The sequence below is a fragment of the Gymnogyps californianus genome, chromosome 4, assembly GCF_018139145.2.
Source record: "Gymnogyps californianus isolate 813 chromosome 4, ASM1813914v2, whole genome shotgun sequence".
Taxonomy (NCBI): domain Eukaryota; kingdom Metazoa; phylum Chordata; class Aves; order Accipitriformes; family Cathartidae; genus Gymnogyps; species Gymnogyps californianus.
In genome coordinates this window covers 68085907-68111876 of record NC_059474.1, presented here as the reverse complement: position 1 = coordinate 68111876, position 25970 = coordinate 68085907, and the positions used below count along the sequence as shown (strand labels likewise).

The 25970-nt window shown below is 38.1% G+C and overlaps 1 protein-coding gene across 2 annotated transcripts in view; it reads left to right on the top strand.

The window, feature by feature from the left end:
• ARHGAP10 (Rho GTPase activating protein 10) overlaps positions 1-25970 on the top strand; it is a 154512-nt gene that overhangs the window by 104645 nt on the left and 23897 nt on the right. For both annotated transcript variants that reach the window (XM_050895609.1, XM_050895608.1), the window contains 2 exons: positions 8695-8845; positions 24159-24321. In XM_050895609.1, coding sequence (XP_050751566.1) covers positions 8695-8845; positions 24159-24321 — 314 coding nt within the window. The remainder of the gene's footprint in view (positions 1-8694; positions 8846-24158; positions 24322-25970) is intronic.

Sequence of the window (25970 nt, the reverse complement as noted above, 5' to 3'; positions counted from 1 at the left end):
GGGGGGTCAAATGTAGGTTTTTATTCTCAATATATAATTATTTATATTTCTGTTCATAAATTTTGTAGAAAACTGGGTGTGACATTTATTTGTATTTGTGTGTGTGTATAAATGTTTATATATGTATATTTATTACAAGTGAAGGGGAGATCATGTTTACCTGTGATGTGTTTGGCCATGGTTGCTTTTACTGGCTCTTGACTTAGGTTTGTAAGTGCCGCCTTTTATCTTCTCAGGACTTCTCACGCTCTTTTCAAGAGAAAATACATGCAAACATTCTCCTCCTGCATTATTTTCCATTTATTAACTAGGAGTATGTTATGTTTTAGAAAGGTAGGTAATTAGATTGAGTATTTAATCTTTTAATTTGAAGGCTTTTTTTTGTTATTGTAAGTGTTTCCTGTAACTAAACAAGATCCACAAAGCTATTACGTGTAGCTGTAATAGGGAAGGACAACCTTTTTAAAATATTCTCCTTGGTGTGAGTTACAGTAGGTGAGCATAGGAGAGAAGGTGAGTCTGCTGTTTCTGCTGGTGCAGTGGACAAATGTGTAGGTGTTTCAAGCCTGGTATATGGTTAACTCTCTCATTTCCTTCAATGAATAAAATGGATTGCTTGATAGCAGTGAATGGGCTGCTATCAGGAGCGTTCGTCTCATGAATTGTTAAAAGGTGGAGTGAGATGTGATATGGTGGAAGCTGCAGTCTTTGTATCAGGAGTGCTACTTTTAGAAAGGCTGAGTCAACAAACTCATAATTTGCAAGCGATCAAAGGACACACGTTTTTAACCTTGGTATGTTTTTTTTTTTTTTTTTTTTTTTTTTGTTTGTTTCATCCTTTCACAGCTGTCCTCCAGACTGTAATGTCATGTTTTATAGGCTATGTTTAGTTTCTTCATTAAAGCTCAAACGTGAACTACATGGTTCAAGGTAGTCAGGCCAAATGAGTGGCTATTAGGGTCTACAGATACATCAGGTTTGTCTGAAAATTCCCTTGGTTCTTTTGTCACTCTCGTAGTTTGCAGTTTGTCCAGAGCTCTAGTTCCTTTTGTATCAAAAGAAGCAGATAGCAGATATTCCAATTTTAGTATGAAATTGAGACTCACAGTGTCCGCAAATCCCTAAAAGCAGTGCTTCATTTAGTTATGGGTAGTCAGGCTGCTAGGCAGATGGTGTCGACAAATGATATCTTTGCAATGAAGAAAAGGCTGTCTTGGTTTTATTGTTTTATTTATTTATTTATTTGTAGGGCTTGGTGGTTTGGCTCACAGCCAAGGATGTTTTCTGTTTCTAGTTTTGACTTATACCTGGTTACTTTTCAGGCTGCATCCTCTGTTGCACTGTAACTAAATAGAGTGTGCCAGGCAACATCAAGAGCATTATTGATGCTTTCTGGTTGGTGGCCCTCTAGAGGCTTAGCTTCAGGTGTCTTTCAACTCTTGATCTGATTTCCACCCCCGCCCTGCCAAATACAATGATTGTGAATATTGTATAAAGGTGTTGTGTGGTTTGTAGTGGGATTTAAGCCTCAAAATCCAAAGTCTCACAAAATCTGCATCCTGTGCAATCTCATAGAAGCCAGCGCACAGCAAATCATATTTTACAGTGTATAGATGCTGAAGCACAAAAGTCAGGATAACTGCTTCGAGGCAGGCACACCTGTATTGGAGTGGACGCGATGGTAACCTTGGGGAGGTAAGTTACTTAAGGATTCTAATTAAGTTGTTGATAATTTTTATTGAAGATTTTGTAAACCTTTTTCAAAAATATTTAATATGATTTTTAGAAATAATCAATTTTATCACATTTTGTACACTGAACACAGATTCTATTTAGATGTCAAGAATTTCTAGTGCATGTATTTTATATTTATTGAATCATGTGTTTGAGAACTAGAAGAAGAAATGGATCATGTTGACTAAAACCAGAAATGAAACAGGTTGATCTAACATTGTCCATAGTAAAGTAAAATGCAAAAAAGTAAGAAACTACAGTACAAAGGATCATTTTTTAAAGATTTCAGTACACTAGAAATTTTATAAAAATGTTAGAATTGGTGCAGAAATCAGTTTTGAAACAAAAATTTTGTCCTAGCTCTCAAGAAGGTGATCTTTTGTAATTCCTATTATTATTAAACTTTTAATAGCTCCAGTTAGCTCCTGCAATCCCTTCAAATAGGACAAAAGAATAATAATTTAGAACTGTTCATCTTATCGAATGTGTTTTACTGTTAAAAATGGATTACAATTAGTGTACAATTAGTGGCTAGTGGTTACAATTAGTGGCTGAGCTACCGCAATGTATTTTAAGATGCTTATTTTCACCTTGCACTTCCTGAAATCTACAGTAAAATTATAACTTGACATAAAAGACATTGTTGCTTTATGTTTCAAGAAAATGGCAAAAAGAATGGCACAACCACTGTCTTCATTATCTTAAGAGGGGAAAAAAAGCTTAGAAAGTCTATCAGGGTAAGAGCACACTGTGAACTACTAAGACAGTTGGTCTCTTTTTGAGCATTTTTGTCTCTAATATAAATACATGTTTTTTGGTTTTGTACAGGTTGCTGGATCTAACCTGAATTGGGTTTGCATTACACTGAAAAGAAGCTAAGTCAAGGAAGACCATGGTGATGATAAGTTTCTCTTGCACTATCCCACTAGCTGCTAATTTATAAAATACTCTTTGATCGGCATATATTATAGCCAATTGTCATGGAAATGCAAGGAGTACCATAGCCATAAAATGTATAAGGGCAGAGCAGTATATGTGGTCTAGGTGGATGGTGTTTTATATTGTTCAATAAACATTAGTTGAAGTGTCTGTGTGTGTTTCTTTTATTTACCAACTGCAAATCAAGTATGTGTTGAAGGGAAATTACCCAAATAAAAACTTGTACTGATGTTGTTCTTGTCTTGAGAAATACTGTCCTCTAAAAAATATGATTGTAGTAGTGGCGGCTATACCACTAGCCGAATTTCAAAGAATTTGGAATGACCTTGCAGATTCTAGCCTCCTTGGCATTAGACAGCAACTTCTGGTACTCTAATTCTTGTTCATGTATTCAAAGGAAATAGATGCATGTTCTGTGTGGTTGGTGTTATGAGAGTGAATGGGGGTTTTGTCTTGCAACAAAATCATGGCACAGCTTTAAGCTGTTAATGATTTTTTATAAGTTTATCCTCATTAGCTCTATTACTAAGTCTCCATTTTTTTCTCCCCTCTTTTTCATCCCACTCTGTCCTTGCTGTTTGCCTCCCACTGATTTTTAGAGGAAATTTTAATTACCCCAGTGATACAAAGCAGACAGAGATGACCTGATGTCTGGGTCTTTTCCGAAAGTGATTCCTGGCAAACACACTGAAATTCATTAATTAGTTCTGCTTGAGACCAGAAAGAACAGATCAGTATTCTCTTGTAGCAGCAGAATCTAATCTACATTTCCATGTACAACTATACGTCTGGTCATAAACTTGTGGAATAGGCCAAGTTAAATCCTCCCAGCCATGGGTTTTTTGAATTTCTGAAATTGGCTCTAGTAAGAGCTTGGGATCTAGAGTCCAACACTGTTGTTGCAGATTAAGGGGAATCTGGCAAAATTCCTTGGGCTGCTGCCATGTGGATCTGCTGGTAGAATACAGTATGATAATATGTTGAATTTGGCTCATTACTCTCAAGAAATGCTTCCATAGACTTTGTGGGACACAGGTTTAGGAATTGGAATGGTTGTATGTAGGGATGGTCTTGAGCTCACTGCTCTAGACAGAGCTGTTATTAGCGGTGTATATCCGAGATGGTTTGTGGTTTGTTTAGCCTTGTAAAGCATCCATTTTGTACTATTGCATAGAGAGAAATAGGTCAAACATACCAGTGTTTTAAATTGCTCGACAAGAGTCTCATCTTTTTTGTTGTAACTTTTACACTGCAGGCTTGAAGACTGATCCATAACTTAAGTCAGTGTGCACTTTTAAATTCTGCTTTCATGTAATGTCAGACCTAAACAACCATTTAAAATACTGGACTAACTGGGACAGGACTGACTAACAGTCGGATTTGTTGCTTGATAAAATTTTGAGTGCTACATGCGTTAGTCTTCTCCCATATGTAAATTGTTTCACTTAGCTTCCGAGTTTGCCCCCAAGTAGGTCAACAGCAGGATGCCAGTGCTTTTGAGAACTAAATTGTAGAGAACTGATATTTTATAACTCTAATGCAGTTTGGCCACAGTCTCAAAAACTGTGTAACACTGGATCTGACTGTGAAGTCCTTAAATTTTGAGGTTGGTTTAGTACATTTTTATTGCTTCTTGAATGAGGTAATTCAATGAACGGACTTCATTCTTGTCTTTATACAGACATTAGTCTAAGCTGTGGTAACTTCTGCAATCCAGATGAGTGATGGTGGTAGATCTGACTTTTACTTGAAGGGAGGCTTTTTTGGAGTAGCAAAGAGATCTTCTATTAAATAGCAGGTTCCATTCCTGTTCTTCCATGGGAGGGTTTCCATCCGATTGGATATGTGTGGTTGCCTTGCCATGCATCCGATAGCAACAGCTTGCAGTGCAAGAAGATATGCTGAAACTTAGTCAGGTGTGGTCCCGTGCTGTTGTGCAAGTCAGTCAAAACACAACAATGTTAGTACCATTTCAGGTGCTCGCATTGTGTGCGTATGATTTTGAATTCTATCTTCTGTGCATACACAGTGTGCTTCTGACAACAGGTCACTCACAGCAGGCATCTTTTATTAGCTGTGAAACATTTATACTTCGATGGCATTTAAATAATTAGTAGGGCTAGAAGCAGATTACAATAAAACCAAAACCAAAAAACTTTTCTCCCCACAACTGAAATAAAGCATGCCTCCATCCCCCCATTCTCAGGCAGACATTAGAATGCTTCTGTCAGTGCAGCAGACAAATATCCATTAAGGCATGATGAAAAGTACTTGTCTATTTAAGTGACAATAAAGCAAGAAGGAGAAGCTGAATGCTCTATTTGCACTTCTTAGCGCAGAGGTTGACCTTCTGCTTGCTTTTCAGATGCTCACCTTTGCAAAACTGTGGTATGAGCTGTAGCTTTGGCCTGCAACAGAAAGAGATTTCTGCTGCTGAAAAAGCAGGTCCAGTTATGGATGGGCTGTACTGGATTTTATTTTCCTACTGAAAAGACAAAAAGAAAATACCAAAGTAGGGATGAACAGAAATAAGAGCTGCTTGAAAGAGCAAAAATGACCCCAAATACACTTTTTCATGCAACATATGAGGGCAGGATGTTTCCTGTTTCTTTTATATAAAAAAAACCCTAGTGATCTTTCTAGTTGTGGTTGTGTGTGTGGTTTTTTGAGGTTGGTTTTTTTTGTTGTTGTTGTTCGGTTTTGTGTGTCTCAGAATCCTGCAGGGCAACTCATGATACTTGGTGATTTCATTGCTGAATATGACAATTAATCGCAATTTGCTCTACATGGGTAAATTTGCTCCTCAGATAGTCAAGAGGTTGCATTCTCTAGTTCATATCCAAATACTTCTTTCAGGAATCCCTTTCTTCTCTGTGGAGACAGATATTGAATGTGAGCACAAGGAAAAAAGTGCTACAGCTTGTAACGTTGCGTCAGAGAAACGTAGGAGTGAGAGGAAGGAGTTTGTGTGGACCCTTGCCCTGGTCCCAGTGAGTGTGGAGAACAGGTGGCCTCGTGCTACCCAGGAGCTCTCTGCTCCCTAGAAAGCAATACACTACTTACTGACCTTATCCCAGAAATGAAACTTCCCTGCCAATCTGTTACAACAAGAAGTTGAGAGCAGAGTGAGGTAAAATAGGGGACGGGCCTGATGCCCGCCTGAGTGTCTTGTCTGCAGAAGGGAACTTAGACTGCCTGCCGTCAGCCCGGCGCTGTGACTGGGTAGCACTGGGTTGTTCTGAGCAGCGCTGTTGGGAAACATTCATGCACAGCTCTGCCACTAAAAAAATTAAAAGTAGAGATGATATGCTTATCCTGACAGTGAAAGAGAGGACTCAATACCCCTAACTTTTGTTTTATTAGGGGAGAGAGAACTATTCTGGGCAGCTCATGACTACCTGCCACTGGTATCACTATGAAGTTAGCTAGCATGTGCTGGACTGCCACTGTTTGAAGTGTGACTTCACTGTTTTCTTGTTATTTCTCCTGTTTATTGTACAGAGGTTTTTCCCCCATAAAACAGAACAAACCACCAACCGTTTTTTTCACATTACAATAGCTACTTGCAATTAGAAATCTACTTGGATTCATACCTGTCTCCAGTTCATTGTCCTGTTGCCTGTCTAGCGCTGAGTGTGATTGAGTAAGGATTGCCTTTGTGGTTTTCTTGATTGTGTTTTGCTTCTGTGACTCTCTTAGTTTCTCATGCTAATAGTTTAGAAGAGTATATTGAAATATTTGTGAGAGGCGAGGAAAAAACACTTAGGAACTTTACTGCAACCTGTGCAAGTCACCTAAATGCATACAAGAAAGCTCATCTCTTATTAAGTACTCCTGGGGAATACTTGTTCTTCTCACCATCATTAATTTCAGTGGAGAAGCATGGATAAGGCTGCACAAATAAACACAGCTGTGGAATGTGACATAGTAAACAACATGCTGAAACCTCTTGGCAGAGAGTTATTTATCAGAGAGCCCAAATGCAACACTTAGTCCGTGGAAAAGATGGCATTTAAAGTTTTGGTACTTTTGAATTTTTCAGAAGCAAATATTTATCCCTAAAACTGCTCAATCTAGCCTTGTATTTACACATAAGGGGGCAGTGTGGTACTGTTAGCCAAATGCCATGTAGGTGCACATTAGATTTCATTATTATATATTGCATCATGTTTTAAGAAATGGCTTTAGCACTCTGAGCACAATTAGAGCTTTGTCACTGTCTGAGAGTGCTGCTGTCTGTACTGGGGAGAACCAGGTTGGACTGTTTCCTTTCTTCTTTATAAACATTTTGTTTTTAGAGAGTTCCTTTCACTATTTTGGCGCTCTCTCGTAATCCCTTGTTCATAGGCATGTGAAGGAGTGAGAGCCAGTTTTCTTAACACTGGTATGGGGAAGTTCAAATTACATCATTTTACCTCCCCCACAGCAACATTCACTTATTGGGAAGGAAGGTAATATTTCCACTGGAGCTTTCCTTTGCACACCGTAGATAGGCTTCCAGCCCATTGCTCCCCAGTTTTGGCAATATGATCATTCTTCCAGAGTTTTCATGGCAAATGTGTTTCTAATTATTTTGTACCAGCACAGTCTTCTACCTGCCAGTACAAGAGTGATGATTAAGTGGCTATAAGCCAGTGTATATGTGGGTTCTTGCGTTATCTTATTCCTGCAAGTGTTAATATTCAGGGTTAACAGGGCAGGATGTGACGGAATGTAGAGTTTCTTATACTTTTAACAGGATGTCTTGAGTGCCTTGCCGCAGGATGCTTATGGTGTTTTTCTCACCTGTAGAGTAGCCTGGCTGGCTTTTAGCTTCATGCTGCACCTGACATGTGCTGTAATAATCAAAAAATGTGTTATCTGTGGTGTCTCTTTATACTTTCCGCATGAATTTCTACTTCATAAAAAACTTCTCCTTCGAAGATTCATTCCGAGTCTCCTCTTTATAATATTTCCTGTACAGATATGTGACAATGTAAAGTTGCAGAGTAAAAGAACACCATATACTGTTTCATTATATCTTGTTATATTACTGTGTTGCGTTGCTGTAAGGTGCCGTACAGACACAGGGCTTTTCTTGTACAGCTGCTGTTTGTGTTTTTCTTTATCTGCTAGTTTGTCTTGGATGAAATACATATTAAGCTGATTTGTTCATGTGACTCTGTCATGATCACTTGTAAAAGGTTGCTGTTAAATTGTACATCAGCATACTGATAATTTTCTAGAAGTAAATCAGCATCATTAGACTGTACCCTGTATGTGACAGTTAAACTAGAAATGCTATCAGGTTAAGCAAATCTGCGTTGCTGGTTAATCCAGAGAGAAATGACATGGTATTTTGTATGAGTGGTGATATGCTAATGGTCATGACTCAAAAGATAAAATGATGACAAGAAATGCAATCCTTTTTATATGCGTCTTTGTGAATATCATCATTTAATATAAATGTGACTCAATATGCAATAGTTAACTGAAAAAATTCTCGCATGGTATGTTACTATGGTATCTCTCACTAAAAACCCCTCCCTCAAAATTTTGCCCTTGCTGTTTTCAAAAGTATTGATTTTTTTAATTAAAATGGCTGATATTATAATGATATCACAAGTTCTGAAAATTAAAATAGGTATTCTGGCAAAATTATAGGTCCTAGCTAAAGCTATAAAGCTTTTTGGTTACTGGTTCATAAAGTTAGTATCCCCCTTTTTCCCCTTCTGCTCCATCCTAGCTGGCAAGTGTGGCTGCAAATATTTTGTCTTTGGATTAACTGATTTGCAGCTTGGTTAATGTGTAGACAGTGCTCTTGCTTATTTTCATACTATTATTTATTTATTTATTTATTTATTTTAAAAGCACTCATTAAAAACCCACAGCATACTCCCAAACTTGAAGGAATGGATTTTTGGCTCCTGCCTGCTTTGAATGAAATCCAAAACAAATGTTGTTTGATAATGGTTTACAGTTGCATTACACAGGTTGCTCTTCATGATAAATAATTAACACCCTTTGTGTTCTTGATTGCAGATTTTCAAAACCCTGCCTGATGCCACTTTCCCTGAGCCAATCTCTATGTCAGTATCTCCTCCAAATGCCCCACCAAGGCAATCAAGAAGACAAGGACAACGTATTAAGAGGCCTCTGGCTGTTTACAATCTCTGTCTTGAGCTGGATGATGGTAAGATGTTAGTAATAATTTCAGTCTTTGCAGCAGATGGGCTGTGTATCCTATCTTCAGCAGGTGTTTTCATGTGTCATTTGTATACATGTGTGCATGCACATGCATGCTTGTTTAATTGCTTTGGAACATGTAAAGAAGCAAGGAGAGCTATAGAGAAAGGAGAGTATAGAGAGTACTGTCCTGTGACATATGTTTAAAAGTAGGACAAGATGTCTTAAATATGCTTTTCCCCTCTAAAAAAGAAGCAGCTCCTGTTTCTTTGGGGAAATCTCTTTGACCTCTGCTGAAGATTACACAGCCATAAGATAAATGGAGAGAGAACTAAAATTAAAGCAAATCTTTTATGAGAAGAGCCAATGCACTCTACAGTTAAATTCATCTGGATTAAAGGCTCAAGTCACCACTGCACTAGAGAATACTACTACTTCACTTGAATCTTTAATACCTTGATGTAACTAGCAGTAAATACTTGTAAACTTGCCTTGCTGTTGAGAAGCAAATTAAAAAAAAAAAAAATCTTGCTTTTGCATGGAGTCTGCAGTAGCAACATACAGTGAGGCAAAGGGTGTATAACATCTTATATATTCTGACTCTTGGCCAGAAACATAATCATTTTCCTGAAATTTCATTGCTTGGGGGTACGTACAGTACTGAGAAGGCAAGTCAGGGCTCATTTTGTGTTACAGGTTTTCTCCACCCTATTCCCTTTCTCCCTCCTAATGTTGTTAGTCAATTGTCTTTTCACATGAAGAATCATGGGATCAGGGCACAAAGTCCAATTACCAGCAAGTGAAAATAAACAGGAAGATTTTGAACTCATGCAGTAGTATGAGATTCACTGATGAACTGTCATTAAATCAGTGGTCAACAGTGGTTGATTTCTTAAGGAAAGAGCACAAACACCTACGACAGCTTTTTAAGTGCAGGTTTTAGAAATAAACTCAGGACTGTTTATTGTCTCAAAGTCTGTTTTACAAAGTGTCTGCAAGAAATTCAGCATGCCTGCCATCAGATTTAATTCACTAGAGAGATACGTAATCTCTGTGCCTTTCTTTTCTTGCATCAAATATGAAACTAAATGCCTTGACTAGAAGGTGTTTAAGGTGCATCTACTTAAAAAGCTTAAGCTGTGTTAATTTGAATAATATGCTACCAAAAGCTAAGAAAGCTCTTGAGCTATATCTGCAATAATAAATGTATCCTCATTTGAAAAACAAAACAAAATTGAAGCCACTCACAGAGTTGTTTACATCTAATTTTGAATGTGAATCCCAGCAGGTTGCAAGAATTACCACAACTTCTCCAATTCCATGCTGCAAGGTGTGCCCTGAAGACCTGACTTTGACCCTAACACAGTAGACAGAAAGTATTTGATGGATTATTTTTATTGTAACATCCAAAAATACAGTATTACTGTTGAAAACTGTTATAAACATTCAGTTTCTCCTAAACACAGTTCATATTTTTGTTTAATTCAGGCATCTCAACAAAGAGAAGAACTGGTATTGTTAAAGGCTGTAATTGTTATATATTATACAGAAATTTGGTACTTGTCTGGGAGTTCTAGTGTGGTGAATTGCAGAATAACCTAATAAGTCATTATGTGTGGTAGAACTGTGATGAAGGCTGAATTGCTGCAGGTGAAGTCACAGTTCCAGGATGGATGGCACTGAGTTTCAGTGGGATCTGAAAATATTTCCCCTTGTAATTTCTAAAAAAAAATCCTCTGTAGTGTCTCCAGCCACTGCTGAAGGTAGTGATATTCTCAATCTGTTGTTGCTAGAAACTAGCTATTGGTAGGTCCTGACTACATGCTAGTGTTTATTTTATTTGTGTTTAGCCAGATAGTTGTGTCAGTAAGGTAGTCAGTAGTTGGTACAACGGTTGGTTGGCATGTGTGCAGTATACATGGCAATACAGTACCTTGAGCCCAACTGCGTCATTGCATTATCTGAGGAACTACCCCAATGGATACAGGGTGTGTAAATCAGCCAGGCTGATTAATTATCTTGTCACTGAGTAGAGCTCAGTGCCTCCAAATACGCGCCGTGGCCTTCAGTTACTTTGTTCTTCGGAGAGGGGGGGAAGGAATAAAAGTGAGCCTGGGCTTCGTTCCATATTTACCTAGTTTCTTGGCTAACAAATGCATGTTTTATAACTGCTCTTTGGAAGATTTTATCCTGTGTGTGTTTTTAACAGGAAATTAAACATTAAACCCCTTCCCTCCCCCCTCTTTATTCACAATGGCATGAGTTAAGCACCAGGCATAAGCCAGTGTTTTGTATTTCCTGGATATGGCAAAATTATCATAATCTTGTTTTAAACGAAGTAGCTGATACATATTTATATGTAAATATATTTGTAGACAAATATATCTCTAAAGTTATTGTAATTATATATAAATATTTTCTATGCCTTGAAACTAGAAGTATGTTGGAGACAAAATCTCTCTGTGCTGGAAAACTTCTTGAGTGTGTTTCTTTTAGGATTGTTATGCAAACCAGGAAATTGTTAGAAAAGCGGAAAAAAGTCTTTAACTATCAACTGCTCCAGGGAGTTAACAGGCTTCAGAATCCACTGCTTGAATTAGAAATGCAGGGTTTGGGCCAGCTTTTCTTTTTAAAAGCACGTTTGCAGTCAGGAAGCTTCTTGACTGCACACAAAATATATGCAGCAACCACCAAGAAAGGGCTGTAAGTGACATAAATATTGATAGATATAATAGCTGAAGAACACACACTATGTTTGATAAAAATCTTTATTTTGCCTTCTAGTAATTAGCTGTACTGAGTTCTGATAGCACATAGATTTTCCTTGTACATGATAATTAGATGATTAAACCTATTTGCAAACAATTCAAGTATTGTATTTACTACCGTAAGGATCTTCATTTCCTGAAAGACAAACTTAAGTCACAGATGATTCTGTTTTTCGTTCAACTTCTTTCCTCTGTGGTAAGCCAGTTACTAAATTTTCACTCTGAAGTTTTTCGACATCACAGTGTCTCAAGTAGAACTAGACTTAATGGGGAACTCTGAGCTACTTTCATATGTGGCCTAAACCCGAAATTCTTGTTTCAGCGAAATGCAGATTTGTCTGAGATTTACATTAGGATCATTTCCAGAGTTTTCCTGCCTTTTAAAATGAAAACTCCTGTGGCTTACAGTCTCAGCTATGTACAAATGACTTTGCATTCTCTCTCTGTCTCTCTATGCAGAGAGAGAAACACTGTTAGCTAGAACAGGGAGTTGTTTATCCTGTTCTTCTAAAACTGTCATTGGGTCTTTATTTTCCATTTGGACAGTCAGTATATATCAGAAGAGAGCTCTGTTTGTATTTCTTCTGGAGGGCAATGCAGAGTTACAGTTTTGTTCCCTCCCAATTTTATTTTAATTTTTATATACTTTTCTTGTAGCAAAATAAAACAGTGTTTTAATCTTTTTCTGTGCCAGAGACTTAGAGATTATGAAACTATTTTGCAGGGCTACTAGAGCAACATGGCAAGGAAAGTCCTGTGTAAGGTAGGCAGTATAATGCAGTCCATCCAAGATGAACAGAGAGTCAGCATGAGTTGCATAAATCACACCTGGAGTCAAGAAATGGGTCTTGCATGGCAATTTGTCGAACTACAGAACAACTTGTTTTCTAAACAGACCAAAATATACTACTTAAGCCACAGTGCTTGCTGATGCCTTATTCTATTTGATTACCCTCTAGGTGTCAGAATTTCTCATTGGTCCATACATGGACATAGCACACTAGTATCATATGGGGAGCTTCTTTGTTTTGTTTTTAAGGTGTTTGTCTCCTATCCTCCCACTCTGGAACTCAGGAGGCATATGGGGTGTTTGCGATAGCTTTCTGCTGCTGCTCTAAACTAAATATTATATTTATAGTGCTTTGGAAAACAGATTCTTGTGTAGAATTCTAAAAGAAATAAAAATTAGAACTGCTATTTAACCCTTTAAAACTTTATGCTAACTTGTACTACCCTCTGAAGTATTTAGGGAAACCAAAGTATGAATGGTATATTAGTGTTGAATAGGAGTAGCTCTTCTTGATTTTTTTTGTGGGAATTGGAGTGAGACAGTGTCTTAAATTGGGTGATAAATTAATTTGCATGAACTACTGTGGCATTCAGTTAAATTACTTCATCCAAGTAAAATGTGATACATGTAATGGTTACATAGCTTCCATGCAGTATTCCCTCTCCCTCCTCCTCCCATCCCTTCCTGCTCCAAACAAATAAGTAAAAAACCATGAACTTAATTTGGAATTACTGAACATAAAACCTGGATGTTAGAGGAAGCCTTGGATTTATAAGGAGACTGGTCTTCAGGGCTGAAACAGCCCAGAGCTGCAAGGTTGCAGGTGTGAAACCTGGCCTTGAACTCTTTCTATTTCTGAGGCTGCTGCTTGGAAGTGTTTCTGTAACCTGGCACATAGTAGGGGAAACGGAAAGAAAAGCAGCTACATAGGCATATCAAAAAGCCATAAGGGCTTGCAACGCTTGCTTACAAAGCTATTGTTAACAGCTGAGCAGAACACACAGCTATGCTGTTACAAAATAGGGGTACCAATATTAGTTGTGAGGGGAAGATCAGGATGATTGCTGTTTGCCATGTAGAATTTAAGATAGTTTGTATTTCACCTTGCTGCAAGAATAGTTCCTGCAATTCTGTGCGATCTATCACAGCTTTTTACATCTGATGGCTCTGAGTAGGATGAGTGTATACAAAGTAAAAGTCTTTTTGAGCTACTGCCAGCAAAGGTGAAGCTTTTTCTTAGGTAATAGTGGGTATATATAGGGTCCCGGTTTCTTGTCAGATAATCAACTTCTGCTTGGAAAGCTTTGGGTCCATAGAAGGTACTTATTTTCTTGGAGGTATGGAATAATTTTGTTCCTTGCCTTGTATACATAATATACATTGCCTGGCCATTGTTATACCTGTGAGTAATCTACTTGCTACAGCCTACTTGCTGCACAGTTATCTGAAATCAAATTTAACTGTCATAATGTAGTAAACATCTCCTAACTTTTACTTCTTTTCAAATGATGTGTGTCAAATCTTTATGGTTGGTGTGAGAATTGCCTTAGTATCATCGCCAGTGCTTGTCCGCTTTCAGTATATGAAATCTAGAGGCTGAAATGTTCAAAGTAAACACATCCACATGTGCACGCACACGCACAAAACAGGAGCCAGGTGTAGGGAAAGGGAATTTGAATAGACGTAAAACTAAAATCTGAATTTAAAGAAGGAATGGGGAGTTCAGGAGAAAGGGTCAGTCTTTCCTTGAAGCCAGGCATTATTAAAAATCTCTGATCTCCTGTAGTAATCCTTCATCTCTTTAATTCTCTACCTTCTGCACACAGACATGCAAGGGCACATAATACTGTAAGAAGGCCAGTTTGGCATGCTAAAAGCCATTAATCCCAGGCATGGAAGTCACTGACGTATCTTTGCTACATGCCAGCTGTGCCCTGGCCAACCTCTGTTGGTTGAAAGTTAAATGCTCTCACTCAGCACATGAGAGTACAAGTAGAATGAAGACTTGAAGCTGTTCAGCTCTTCAGTCAGTTTTCTATGGATGAGAGTGTGCATTTCACTGAATAAGGTGTTTCCTCACATGGGGTGCTCTTGCTTCCCTTCACTGGTGACAAGGGTAGGAGAGAAGATCTTGGAGGGGGGAGGTGGTGAACTTTCTGAAAGGCTGATAGGCAAGTTAGAAAATATGATTCCTCTTCCTGTTTTGCTCCCACTCCGTCAGTGTTTTTCATTTGGTCAGGAAAAAAAATGTATTCTTGTTCTTCCATTAGCTTCTGGAAGTCTTTGTCCTATTTGCTCTTCTTTTTCCCTTTTATTTTCTTTTTTCTTCTTTTGAAAGTTGCACTTAGTGCAAGATGAATTACATTACTATCACTTCTTTCCTTCCCAGCTGTACTTGCAACTTGCTGAACCAACAGGGAGATTGAAGGAGTACTTGGGGGATATCATGGAGGAGTAATAGTGGTGGGACTAGCTTGGCTAGGATTGCAGTCTCATCTAAGATTACTTGACTGGGGCCAAGCGAATTAGCCTCAGAGATCATGTTAACGGGAATCTGCAAGCAAGAAGATGCATGATGCCTGGCAACTTTGGTTATCCCACTGAGCAAGGGTTTTCGTTGTTCTGTAACGGGTGCAAATTCACTGATGACGAGTGTGTTCACTTCTTCTGTCTCCCCGGCCATTAACACTGCTTGGTGCTGCCTGTGTGCTGCACAGCCTCCTTGATCCATCTCTGCAGCGCAGGTGAGTCCAACCTGGAGCCCCTGCCAGATGTGGTAAAAAAAAAAAAAAAAAAAAAAAAAAATTGCACTTGCAGACTTCTAACCCTGGAGCGTCAGAGGCGTGGATAGTGGTAGAAGAATCCAGGCATGGAAGAAAATGTTGACCTAACTACATTGAGGTAGTAAAATCTGTCTCCCTAGTTGCTGCATTTTAAATCATCAGCTGGGAGAGTAGGAGGTTCAACAAACGTGTCACCTGGATGTTCAGTTAAAACTGCTGACAAAACTTCCTTAAGGGCTGCTTAGCTTGTTTTCAGTTGTCTTTTTAATAAGTCATGGGCGTCCTGCTTCATCCATCCCTCCATTGAAGTCACTGTTATGGCAAAAGGAGAGAGGTGAACAAAATGAGGAAGGAGGCACAGCTAAGTGTCAGCAGGATACTGAAAATGTTACAGAGTGGCTTTCTTATGAGAGACCTGTCACATACGCAATGTGAGAGCAGTTAGTCTTTGTCATTATCCAAGTACCACCATGGGTTGTGGAATTAATTGGTAAGAAACTTCTCCTTTTAATAAGTCATGGGAAGTAATTGCAAGTGAAGTAAGATAAATAGCAAGAGAAAAGGAGACAACAGGATGATATTATCTCTGTTTGACAGCTCAGGAAAAGAGGTTTTGAACACCTTACCTTTTTGGGGGTGGAAGGACCCTTACACAGACATTTTCCAGCTGATCAGTGGCTGAATTGCCAACACAACAGAAAAGGAAACATGGAAGAATATTTTCATGGAATTAGGAGTTTTTGATGCCATTTAAGAAGTGCTGCTGAATTAGGGAACTTTTAGCCCTGATTATAGTATTGTACCCCTTTTTGATCCGCTTTGGTTTTTCACAGTTCTCATTCTCATTGATTAGACTAGAGCTGTTCTGTTGGTAGGTTTCAATACAGGTCTGGACCCATAGGTAAGTGTTGCCTGGACTTATGGAAACCCAAACCACTCAGTGCTACCAAAAAACCATGAAAGCTGTGGGACCATCCATTTATCTTACTATTTGTCAGAGTTTTCAGGAAGTAGCTTCAGTTTGTCATTGCATTTTTCAGCCATCAAATTAATGTGTGGCATCTGGCCAGACTGGTAAGGCTGGAGGTTGTGTGTGGTTTCCTGCCAAGCAAGCTCTGGTAAAAAATGAGTAATCTTTGAGTTTAGATACTGCTCTTGTTATCATAGTATACACAAATCAAAAGAGGAACCCCTCTGCATGCTTGTATCTGATTTCTGTTGTGTTTCAAAATTTAATTATGTGATTTAAATTAACACCCCAACCTTGTATCCACGACTCTGTCTTGAACTGTTTTTCCACAGCTTGAGGAATAAATTGGAATTCTTTACCCATTTTAGTTTTAGCTTGCTCAGCGAAAGCCTTACCTACAATTCTATGTGTCTTTGGGATTTTATTGACGTAAAGAAGTAATCCAAGCAATATTTCTCCTGAATTTCGAGAGAGGACCTACAGTGAGGGAGATATTTATTGAAATAATTGCTTGCTATTACAGGTTAAGTGTATGTCTAGAAAGATGCTTGTTTAAAATTGCACTTTGCATTTTAGAAATAAACAAAAAAGTATCAAAAAGGAGGAGGGCAAGGGCATGGTCCCAAAGCCCCACTTGCCCCTAAGTAACTTGCAGATGAGCGCATTTCTTTCCCTTTCCTAGCCCCAACTCAGACACCCACCTTTCTGGCTACAATTCTTGAGTTGCATCAGCCAGTCTTGAGGCAAATTCTGTCTAGTGCAGCTTCCTCCTTTTTCTGACGTATCTGAATCATAATGGAGTTGGGAAAAACAATCTTTCTACAGGAAAGCTACTTTGTGCCTAAGATACACATGCTTGTACATGCACACATTTGAAAAATATATCAAAGTTGGTCTTTATCTAGGAAAAAACTGTAGTCAACTCTAATAGTTGTGTTAATTATTGTGTCTGAGAGAAAAAAATAGCTGGCGTAGAGATCTAATTCTTACTGTGTGTGTTTTGAAAGATAGCATGAAACTGATGGATATGTGGGCTGTCTGCTGTCCGTTTGCTCCATGAAAGCTCTATTCGTTTTAGGACGTATGAGTCTATGATGTCTAAATTTATGTAAGAACTAACTGCATAGTAAGGCAGTACTGCAGTGTATAGGATTTGCTACACAATGAGGATAATGGATACTTTTTGATAATGAAATGCGGTAATATAAAGCTATTTTTCTGAGTGTTTACAGGAATCTGACCTCCAATACCCATTATTCGGGAACAGTGAAATAACTCTCTTGTTTTAGCATTTTCTATGATTATTTTTAACCAAATAATAGATCATTATTAGCTTGCTTTTATGTGATTTCACCTTAGTTTGGAAACTTAGGTGTTTAAATAGCACAATTTCTGTATTCTGGAGGTGAGTAATAATTCTGTTGATCTGTTTCAGTGGTGTAATAAACAAAAGTACGTAGTTTCTTAATTTACTCAGAAACAGATGACTTAATTCAGAAAACTTTAAAAATTTGAAGAGGTAGAAGAATGTCTGAGTTCACCTGGTGCTTGGCGTGATTACCACAGGATGATTTGTACTGTAAATAGTGAACAAAGGATGCAGCCCTGCATCTGGAAAAGGCCGTTCTTGACTGCAGAGTCCTCTGATCACTGTGACTATCACATTAAGTTTTCTCCACTAGAGTTACTTCTAGCTTTCCAGGAATGGCTGAATTCTATCTGGAGTGATTGGTACTTTGTATCATGGGATCACTTCAAGTTTTATTAACTGTGTGAGACAACTTATCTTTGGTTATGTTTTTCATACCTGTTTTCTGTGGATGCTGAAGCTGTAGCACATGGAACTAAGTTCTCGCTTGGCAGAGGATATTTATGATACTCATATTTCTTTTCTATCCCTGATCTATGAGATTCCTATTAAAATGAAAACATAGTACATACCCACAAATTAACATAAGAGCAAAGCTAGTTTCTACTTGGTTAAACTTCTGTATTACTGTGGGAAGTTAGCTATTTACGGTGAATGGATGTTTGTTATCTCAGAGCTGGATGCAGCTGTGATGCTGATGGGGGAGGATAGGTGGCTGCACAGCAGTACAGCTGCTGCTTCCCCATCTCGTGATGCAGAAAATGTCAGACTTGAAAGTGGTAATAGGGATTTTGCAGCATCTTTAATTTACTCTCCTCAGTAATTCTCCCCATCACCCTTTGTCTACGACTACACCTGTGTGACTGTGTCAAAGTGGAATAAGATATGTCTTTTATCCTCTTATTTTGCCACGATTTGTGTATCCATTGAGCACTTAAAACATATACGACAGTTCTGTTCTGCCCATTCTGTGTATCTCAATAGAAACTGTCATACATTCCTCATTTACTCCAGAAACATTCATTTTCATAAACTGTTTTCATCCTCTGGCTACCCTCAAACTGTAGACATTGGTTGCAATGTTGATGTTAAAGATTAGTCTTTCTTTTAATAGTAAAGTATGTAATTCTTTAGTTTACTTAAGCTGAAGTTGGAAGAAAACTCTGTCACTCAAGCAAGTAACTGTGATAGTGTTAGCTCTCTGGTTTTCGTAGTTTTTATTACAAATGTTTTTTTCTTATTTAGAATTCTTGGAGTAAAGTAAGGATCTGATTATTGACACTGCCAAAGTATTTCAGTTTTTTTCAACTTTGGATGCCAACAAAAAATATTCTTAGACTAGCCAGATGGAAAAAGGAGAAAAAAAGGCAACTGGGAGGCATGTCATACTCAGTTAGGTAGAAGCTGAGTTCAGATTTCTGGTATGGAGGGTCTGAGAGCCTTTACTATCTGAGGCTCGTCCAGACAAAAGGGAGAAGGAATTGAGGGTTACATATTTGCTAGAGAGAAGCTAGATGAGGTAAGTCTTGGTCTATATAGGTACTTTTTTACCTCGTGGGGATTTTTCATTATGAGAAAGGGTGACACGAGGCGGGGGGGAAGGAGGAAGGATATTTGGGTTAGAAACCGAATGGTAAGTAGTACTAGCTAGACACAACCAGTAAATGGTTAGGATCAACCTAAGCTATCCTAGATAGGGCTGGTCTGAACTATGAACAGCCATAAAGGCAAAGCAAGGGTATCTGTTGCAGACGCACAGTGAAAGCTCTAAGGTTTGGATGAGTGTTGTGATTAGAACAGTGAAACAAGAAGATAATTTAGATGACAGTTTAAAAGGATCTGAGCAGTCAAAAAATTTAAAAACTATGCAAGAGGTGGTGAGAATGTGAAACCAGTTTTAACTCTGTTGAGAGTAAAATTGGATCTTACACCTGTTTGTGTAGGATGGAGGAGATGAATCGTAGAAGCAGCTTGGTGGCAACTCTAGAAAGATGGCCAAGCTGAAAGCCGAAGGCACTCAGAGGCTTCCCACAAATATAAAGAAGAAAAGGTGAAGAGTTGATGGCTGGAGTGTTGACAAAAAATTATGAGACATCATACAGACCTACTGCTTTTATACTGAGAACCCTCATGTCCTTCATCTGTTCTGGCACTCTTAGGCACCCAAAGATAACAGTGTAATGGGAGAGAAAAGGGAAGGGGGATTGGCATTTTTAGGGAGAGAAAACGAAGGCACCAAGAACACCAAACTGTATGCTTAAAGAATGATATAAATGAGCTTTAAAAGAAATCACATCTTCCCTATTTTATAGTGTAAGAGCTCATTAGAATTCAAGTGGTAGAAAAGAAGAATAGGAAGTTTCTGGAGGTCCTCTTCGAAAGGACCTGTCAGTCCATTGTGGCAGTCAGCCTTTTCATAGAAGTGGGAAACCTGGCAATGCTGCTCACTGGAGAACAATGTTGGAGGTAAAGAGGAGTGAGAGGAGGGAAACAGTAAAAATATCAGACTATCAATATTAGGGAGCCCCTGAATTCTGAGGTAAAATGAAAACCATAAAGCTGATTCAATTCCAGCAATGTCCTTAACACACTCTTTAACAAACAAACCATGCCAAAACTTTAAAGGCTTTTTAATCTCCAGCAGCTTAGGATCTTTACTGGCTCCACAAAGCAAAATATAGCAAAAGGGTAGGGGGGAAAAAGAGGAAATAGCTAGCAGTCAATATATGTTACAAGTTTTGAAGAATTGTTAAAAAGAACTTAACTATGAAAATCGATGTGGGATTTATAATCAGCAGGATCAAGCAGAAATCTTCACAGGTAGGCCTGTTGCAAGGTGAATATTTTGAATAATGTGAAGCCATCTAACTTGTCCCAAAAAAGTTCTCTGGTCATGGGGTTGTATGGCTTGGCAATGTTAATTTTTAAAACATCTTGTAGCATGCTGAAGAAGTCTGAAGGAACTGGAGGAATGCTAAGGTAGTAGCAGTATTTAGAAAGGTAAATACAAATCCTTGATGATACATTTACGTATGGGACAAAGTTAGGAACAATTGCAAATAATGACAATGGCAGTTATGTAGGAGTTGTGGACATGTGCTAAGCTGCACCCGTTCAAACAAAATAAGCTTGGTTGTATTGAGAAACTAATTTACAGATTTTAGAGGAAAAATGTAGCCCGTAGCTACAGAATGGAGGACTACATCCGTAAAAATGGTGTCTCTGCTAAGTCTGTTAGTCACTGTGGGCAATCAGCTCATCATAAACTATCAATTTAAAGCCATGGCAAAAATGTGGCGGCCTTGGATGTACAAATGGGATTGATGAGTAGGAGTAAGTGGTGGAATTAATGCTCAACATGGTACTCGTGGGACCACAACAAAAAATCATGAATTCAGATCCGATGTACACTCTTCAGAAAGAACTTTGGGAAATTGTAACAGGTTTATAAAACAGATGCATGATTCCAAAACTGCAAAATCCCTTCCAGTGAGAGATTTAGTGTTAAACTTAGAAAGGCGATGGTTTAAATACCTTCACACAGCACAAAAAACGGATATGAGAGATAGTATAATTATTAGCAATGCAAATTACATGGGTCATGCCTGAAAATAAAGCCTAACAAAGTGAAGGTACATGCATTAATCAGTGAGTATGTTAATTAGCAGCCAATTGATTCTCCATTACCTTTATCATCTGCTGATGTCTTCAGACAAAGACTCTTTGAAAGATACAGTTTGGCCCAACATGAGATGGGCATAAATCAAATGCAGGTTATTAAGCTTAATAGAGAGATACTAGATACAATTCTATGGCCTCTGCCATGTACAGGAGTTACTATAATTTCTGAAGTTAGCAGAACTTTTTGTCACCGACATACAGGGTGAAATCTTTGTACTGGTGAAATTAGAGCAATGATGCTGTATTTCGAAGACTTAGGTTTTGAGCATATATTGTTTTTAATCATGAAAATGTGCTAGATGATCATTAGTCATCTGTTTTTGCCATTATACAGAATTGCCTTTCCTGAATAAAAGTGTTGTTTTACTTTACAAAAGCACATAATTGAAAACATCAGAAAAGTAAAGTATCTTTGAACATGTTTTTAGAGCGTGTTCACTTAATCCCATAGAATTTACCAGGTATTTTCCTGTTTAAATACCTCATTTGTTTTTAGTGTTCAAAACCCAATCTTGTTCTTGAGAGTGCAACGCAGTATTGACTGTGAGAAAACACTGGCTCAGGAAAGAAGGGAAGGAAGAAGTAAAATTTGAGGAAAGATTTAACACACAGTTTCATTTATGATAATGTCAAATGCAATTGCCTGTATACTGCAGTCTCCAACGTAGACTCTAATGTGCGTGACTGACGTGTTTAGTATTTTTTTACTTTTTCTATGTGCTCCGAGAAATGATTCAACAGAAAAACCTCTGCTTTCTTTAGGGAGGTGCGGTGAATTGGTCATATTCATAATATTAAAGAACAGATTAATATTCCTTTCTACTTCTGTTTTAGTAATGTTAAGTGAAGGGTTGAGGTAAATATGTTCTTCTAATATGGCATATGTAGTTTGATAATCTGGGTTGCATTAATACTACTGCTTTGAAATGAAATTGTGATGAATTAAAAGGACTTAAGTCTGTTTAGTTTTAAGGAGTTCAGTTTCTTTATAAAGTAAAATTGCAGTATTACTGTCTAATCTCTCAGATCTTTATCATTGTGACACATACGTCTGGAAATGAAATGTAATTAATTAGTTTTTACCTGACACTCCTACAGTTCTCATGTCATGTCATGTAAGCGTGAGCGGCAGCATCGTGGCCTGGGTGCAGCGAGGAGGTGTGAGGTGAGCAGGATTGGGCTGGAGTGTGAGTGACTCACTTTCCCAGGTTAACGTTCTCCTCCTCAGAGCTTATCATACTTTGTTACTATGGGCTAATTTAGAACCTTAAATTAGCAGCTGCTTTAGGGAGAAATTTCCAGATGATCACTTTTATCATTTCGGTGTTTTTAGTTGTATGTCATTTTACTCTCTAGGGAAGTTGTTCTCTGAGCGTTGCTGGGAGGGAGTGAGGACGAGATGGCTGGGGAACCTGGCGAGTGCTTTGTTAGTTTTCTGCTTTTGAAGCAGAAGGAATTGAACTGGTTGAGGCAGTAATAAAGTTGTGAGAAGGATTTTATCCAGTGAAGGTGGCTTTTCATTGTCCACATTTCATTGTTGTTGCATTTTTAATTAAGAAAAAAATAATAAATGAAAGGAATCATTGCAACAGTACTGCTTAGCTTGACGGAGTAGAATTAAGCTCAGTTGTTCGCTGTGCAGGTGCTAATTCATTTAGAATTAGAAAGTAATATTGTACAGGACTTTGTCTTGTATAGTACTGTATATAGGAGATACAGCTTGTCAAGCAAGCACAATATTTTAACAGCTTTGGATCGTATTATTATGATGCTGTGTTAGGACTTCGTTGTTCATTTTTTCCCCAAAGCTTTTGGCCTCAAAAGAGCAGAACTCTTTTACCAAGACTGTGGGGTCAGTGGTATCTAATCCACTCTAGAGGGACTTTTGTGGTGATGTTATTTAGCAGGGCTGTGGGCCATGTTCACGAGTGCTAGTGGGAGTAGGATAGACAGAGGAGGAAAGGAAAGGATGCAGGGAGCCTTGTAAAGGATGGCTGGAGATGACCCTTATTACTGTTAAATATTAATACTCTGAAAACAGCCACAGGCCCCATTTGAGACTGTGGGCTTAGCTGTGCTGGACACTTTAATGTTTGCAGTCATCCTCATTTCATACACCTCCTTTAGAATTTATAAACTGTACAGCTGATGTTTAAATAAAAATTTAAAAGGGAAAAGCTATGTGGGTGAAGGTTAGCTTTTCAGTGAAGAATGTGCTGCTTGGCTAGATGTGTCAGCATAGTTTGCAGTGAGTGCTGTTGACACATTGGTAACTTTTTCTTACTGTCCATGGGATAGGAATGGTGTTCCTTTTATGTTTTCTTAAGCAATCATATCTGAATGTGTTGCCTCCTGAGTGATATTCTAAGGGTAGCCTATGAAAACAAATAGTAGACCAGAATACAATGAGTCCTCTTAAAAGTAACACTGTTAAAAAGGAGTAATAAAAGTAACATTCTTGGGTATTGCGTGTTTGTTAGAGATCTCCTGCTTATTCTGACCTTTCTAAATTTCATTGTTTCATGTTTGGTAGGATTGTGCTTATGGTACTTGAGAGCAATCATTTCCTCAAATGTGTATTAAATTATTTTTAGAGACTGTGTTTTTAGACAGACGTGCAAATATGTGTGGCTTAAATTATTTTGTTGTCTGAAGTGATGCATTTGTCTAAAAATAACCCCCCAAAATCTAGCATTTCATCTACGTAGAACACATGTTGAAAAGGAGACCGGGAATACGTTGTGTTGTAAAGATAGCCTGGTGATAATGATGGGGGAAATTGTGCAATGGTACCTTTTGGGGAAATGCTGGGGGATTGCTTGTCCTCCAAAATATCCTGTGAAGATGGGACAGTAAGGTTTCTTCTCATATATATTTCAGGACATTGTTACCAAAGCAGCTTCTTTGGCTTATGAGAAGATTCTTTTAGTAACCTTCTCACTTGTGCTCTCTTTTCTAGCTGACAGTCACAGCTCTCCCAGAGAAGACACCCCAACTGGGAGCATGGATTCTCTTTCTTCCCAGTCTCCGACACCTGCCTTCTGTAGTAGCCCCCCCGGGCTTCCAGACGGAAATCACCTTATTATGGACAGCGGCGATCTTGCAGGCTGGACAACAAATCTGTAAGTAACCTGAATATTAAGTAACAATTTTTCCACTAGTATGGTTGTGCTCATGAAACACATTTCCCTTTTCAGTTTGGTGGTGAGTGATTTTTAGAAATTATATATAATTGTGTTTGTTTTCTTCTGCTACAAAAAGATATGTGTTTATACGTTGTGGTGGAGCTTAGAGGCTACGTGAATGTTTGCAGTAAAGAAATGTTCTTTTTCTACAGAAACCTAGTGCATTTTACTGTAACCTGTTACAAAATTTTAAATGTTTTTTATTTAGGCAATGAATATGTAAATTATTCTCTGTATGATGTATTACCCTAGTTTTATTTCAAGACAGTCTTAAGCTACACTTAGATGCAGGGCTAATAAGATTTAGGGCCAAATTTTGGGTTTGGATAAATACACTGTAATGAGTGTGTGCTCAGATGCTGTTGTCTAAGAACATTATTTTGTTATTGTCTTCTTAACAAATTAAATGCCTGTTTTCCAATGAAAGTGCAGTCTGTCACTTTCAGTAGACTCTGTAGATGTTCAGTTTTTGAGCATGACTTCAGTTTAGCAAAAATTGACATTACAATGTTAGTCCTATCTCTGTAACAAACATATTCAGGTTTGATACACAAAAAGCTGAACATAACTTGTTTTTTAAATCAGAAGTTGAACTTGAATTGAATTCTCTGGTTTGCTATTCATACAAACTTTAGCATATCAAGACAAACTTTTCCAGCCTTCAGTGCCAAGAAGATGGAAGGAGCAAGTCTGGAGAAAAGATTTGTTACAAATATTTTCCATAATGGCATTCTGAGTAGCCTGTTCTGTTGATGAAGCAAGTGTGTGAAATATATGTGTAGGTGTATGTAACACATGAGAATATATAGATAGCCATATGATGGGTTTATATTTCTATATGCACACACATATAATTAACTGCTGATTAGAGTACTTATTAGCTAGAACAGTATTTTCTCATATGTATTGAAAGAATTCCAGATTTATAGGTATTTTACATAAATGTAATTTCTTCAGTAGAGGACTGAAGTTACTCTTTCCTTATCCTCTTGTACTGTCCACTAGTAGTGGGTAGGATTAACAATAAGTTGTATTCGATGAAAAGAGGTGCACATGTGGAAAACATGCTGTAGATGGTATAAAACTGGAATGTCTATTAAAGCAAGCATAGCTAATTAAGGAACACAGGGTTAGCAGAACATTGATAATGTCACTTCAGAGAATAAAAGAAGGAAGCGTTCGTTTTATTCAGAGGGTTCAGGAACTTCAGGTGTTTGAAAGAACATCGCATTTTTTGCATTTGTTAATTTTCATTGAAAATTATACTGTACTGCTGTTTTGGAAACTTTGTTTGATGGCTTGAGGTTTTGTGCTCAGTTGGAAACAGTACTTAAACAGTTCTGTTTGGAAGGGAAAAAAAAAAAGTGCATGGTATGTGCATCTAGATTATTTGTCAGAAGCAGTTTCTTTCTTCCACTCATCTGTCTGTGAAGTTTGCTTAAGAGCTACCTCTGTAACAAGCCTGGACAGTGACAGAGAGTAGTCTGTGAACGGTACATTCCTTCTTTCCTCTACTTTCTCACCCCAAATTGGCTTCTCTTCCCCTTCTGGTTCTGATGACTCAGAGGGCCTTGCCTTAACAAAAA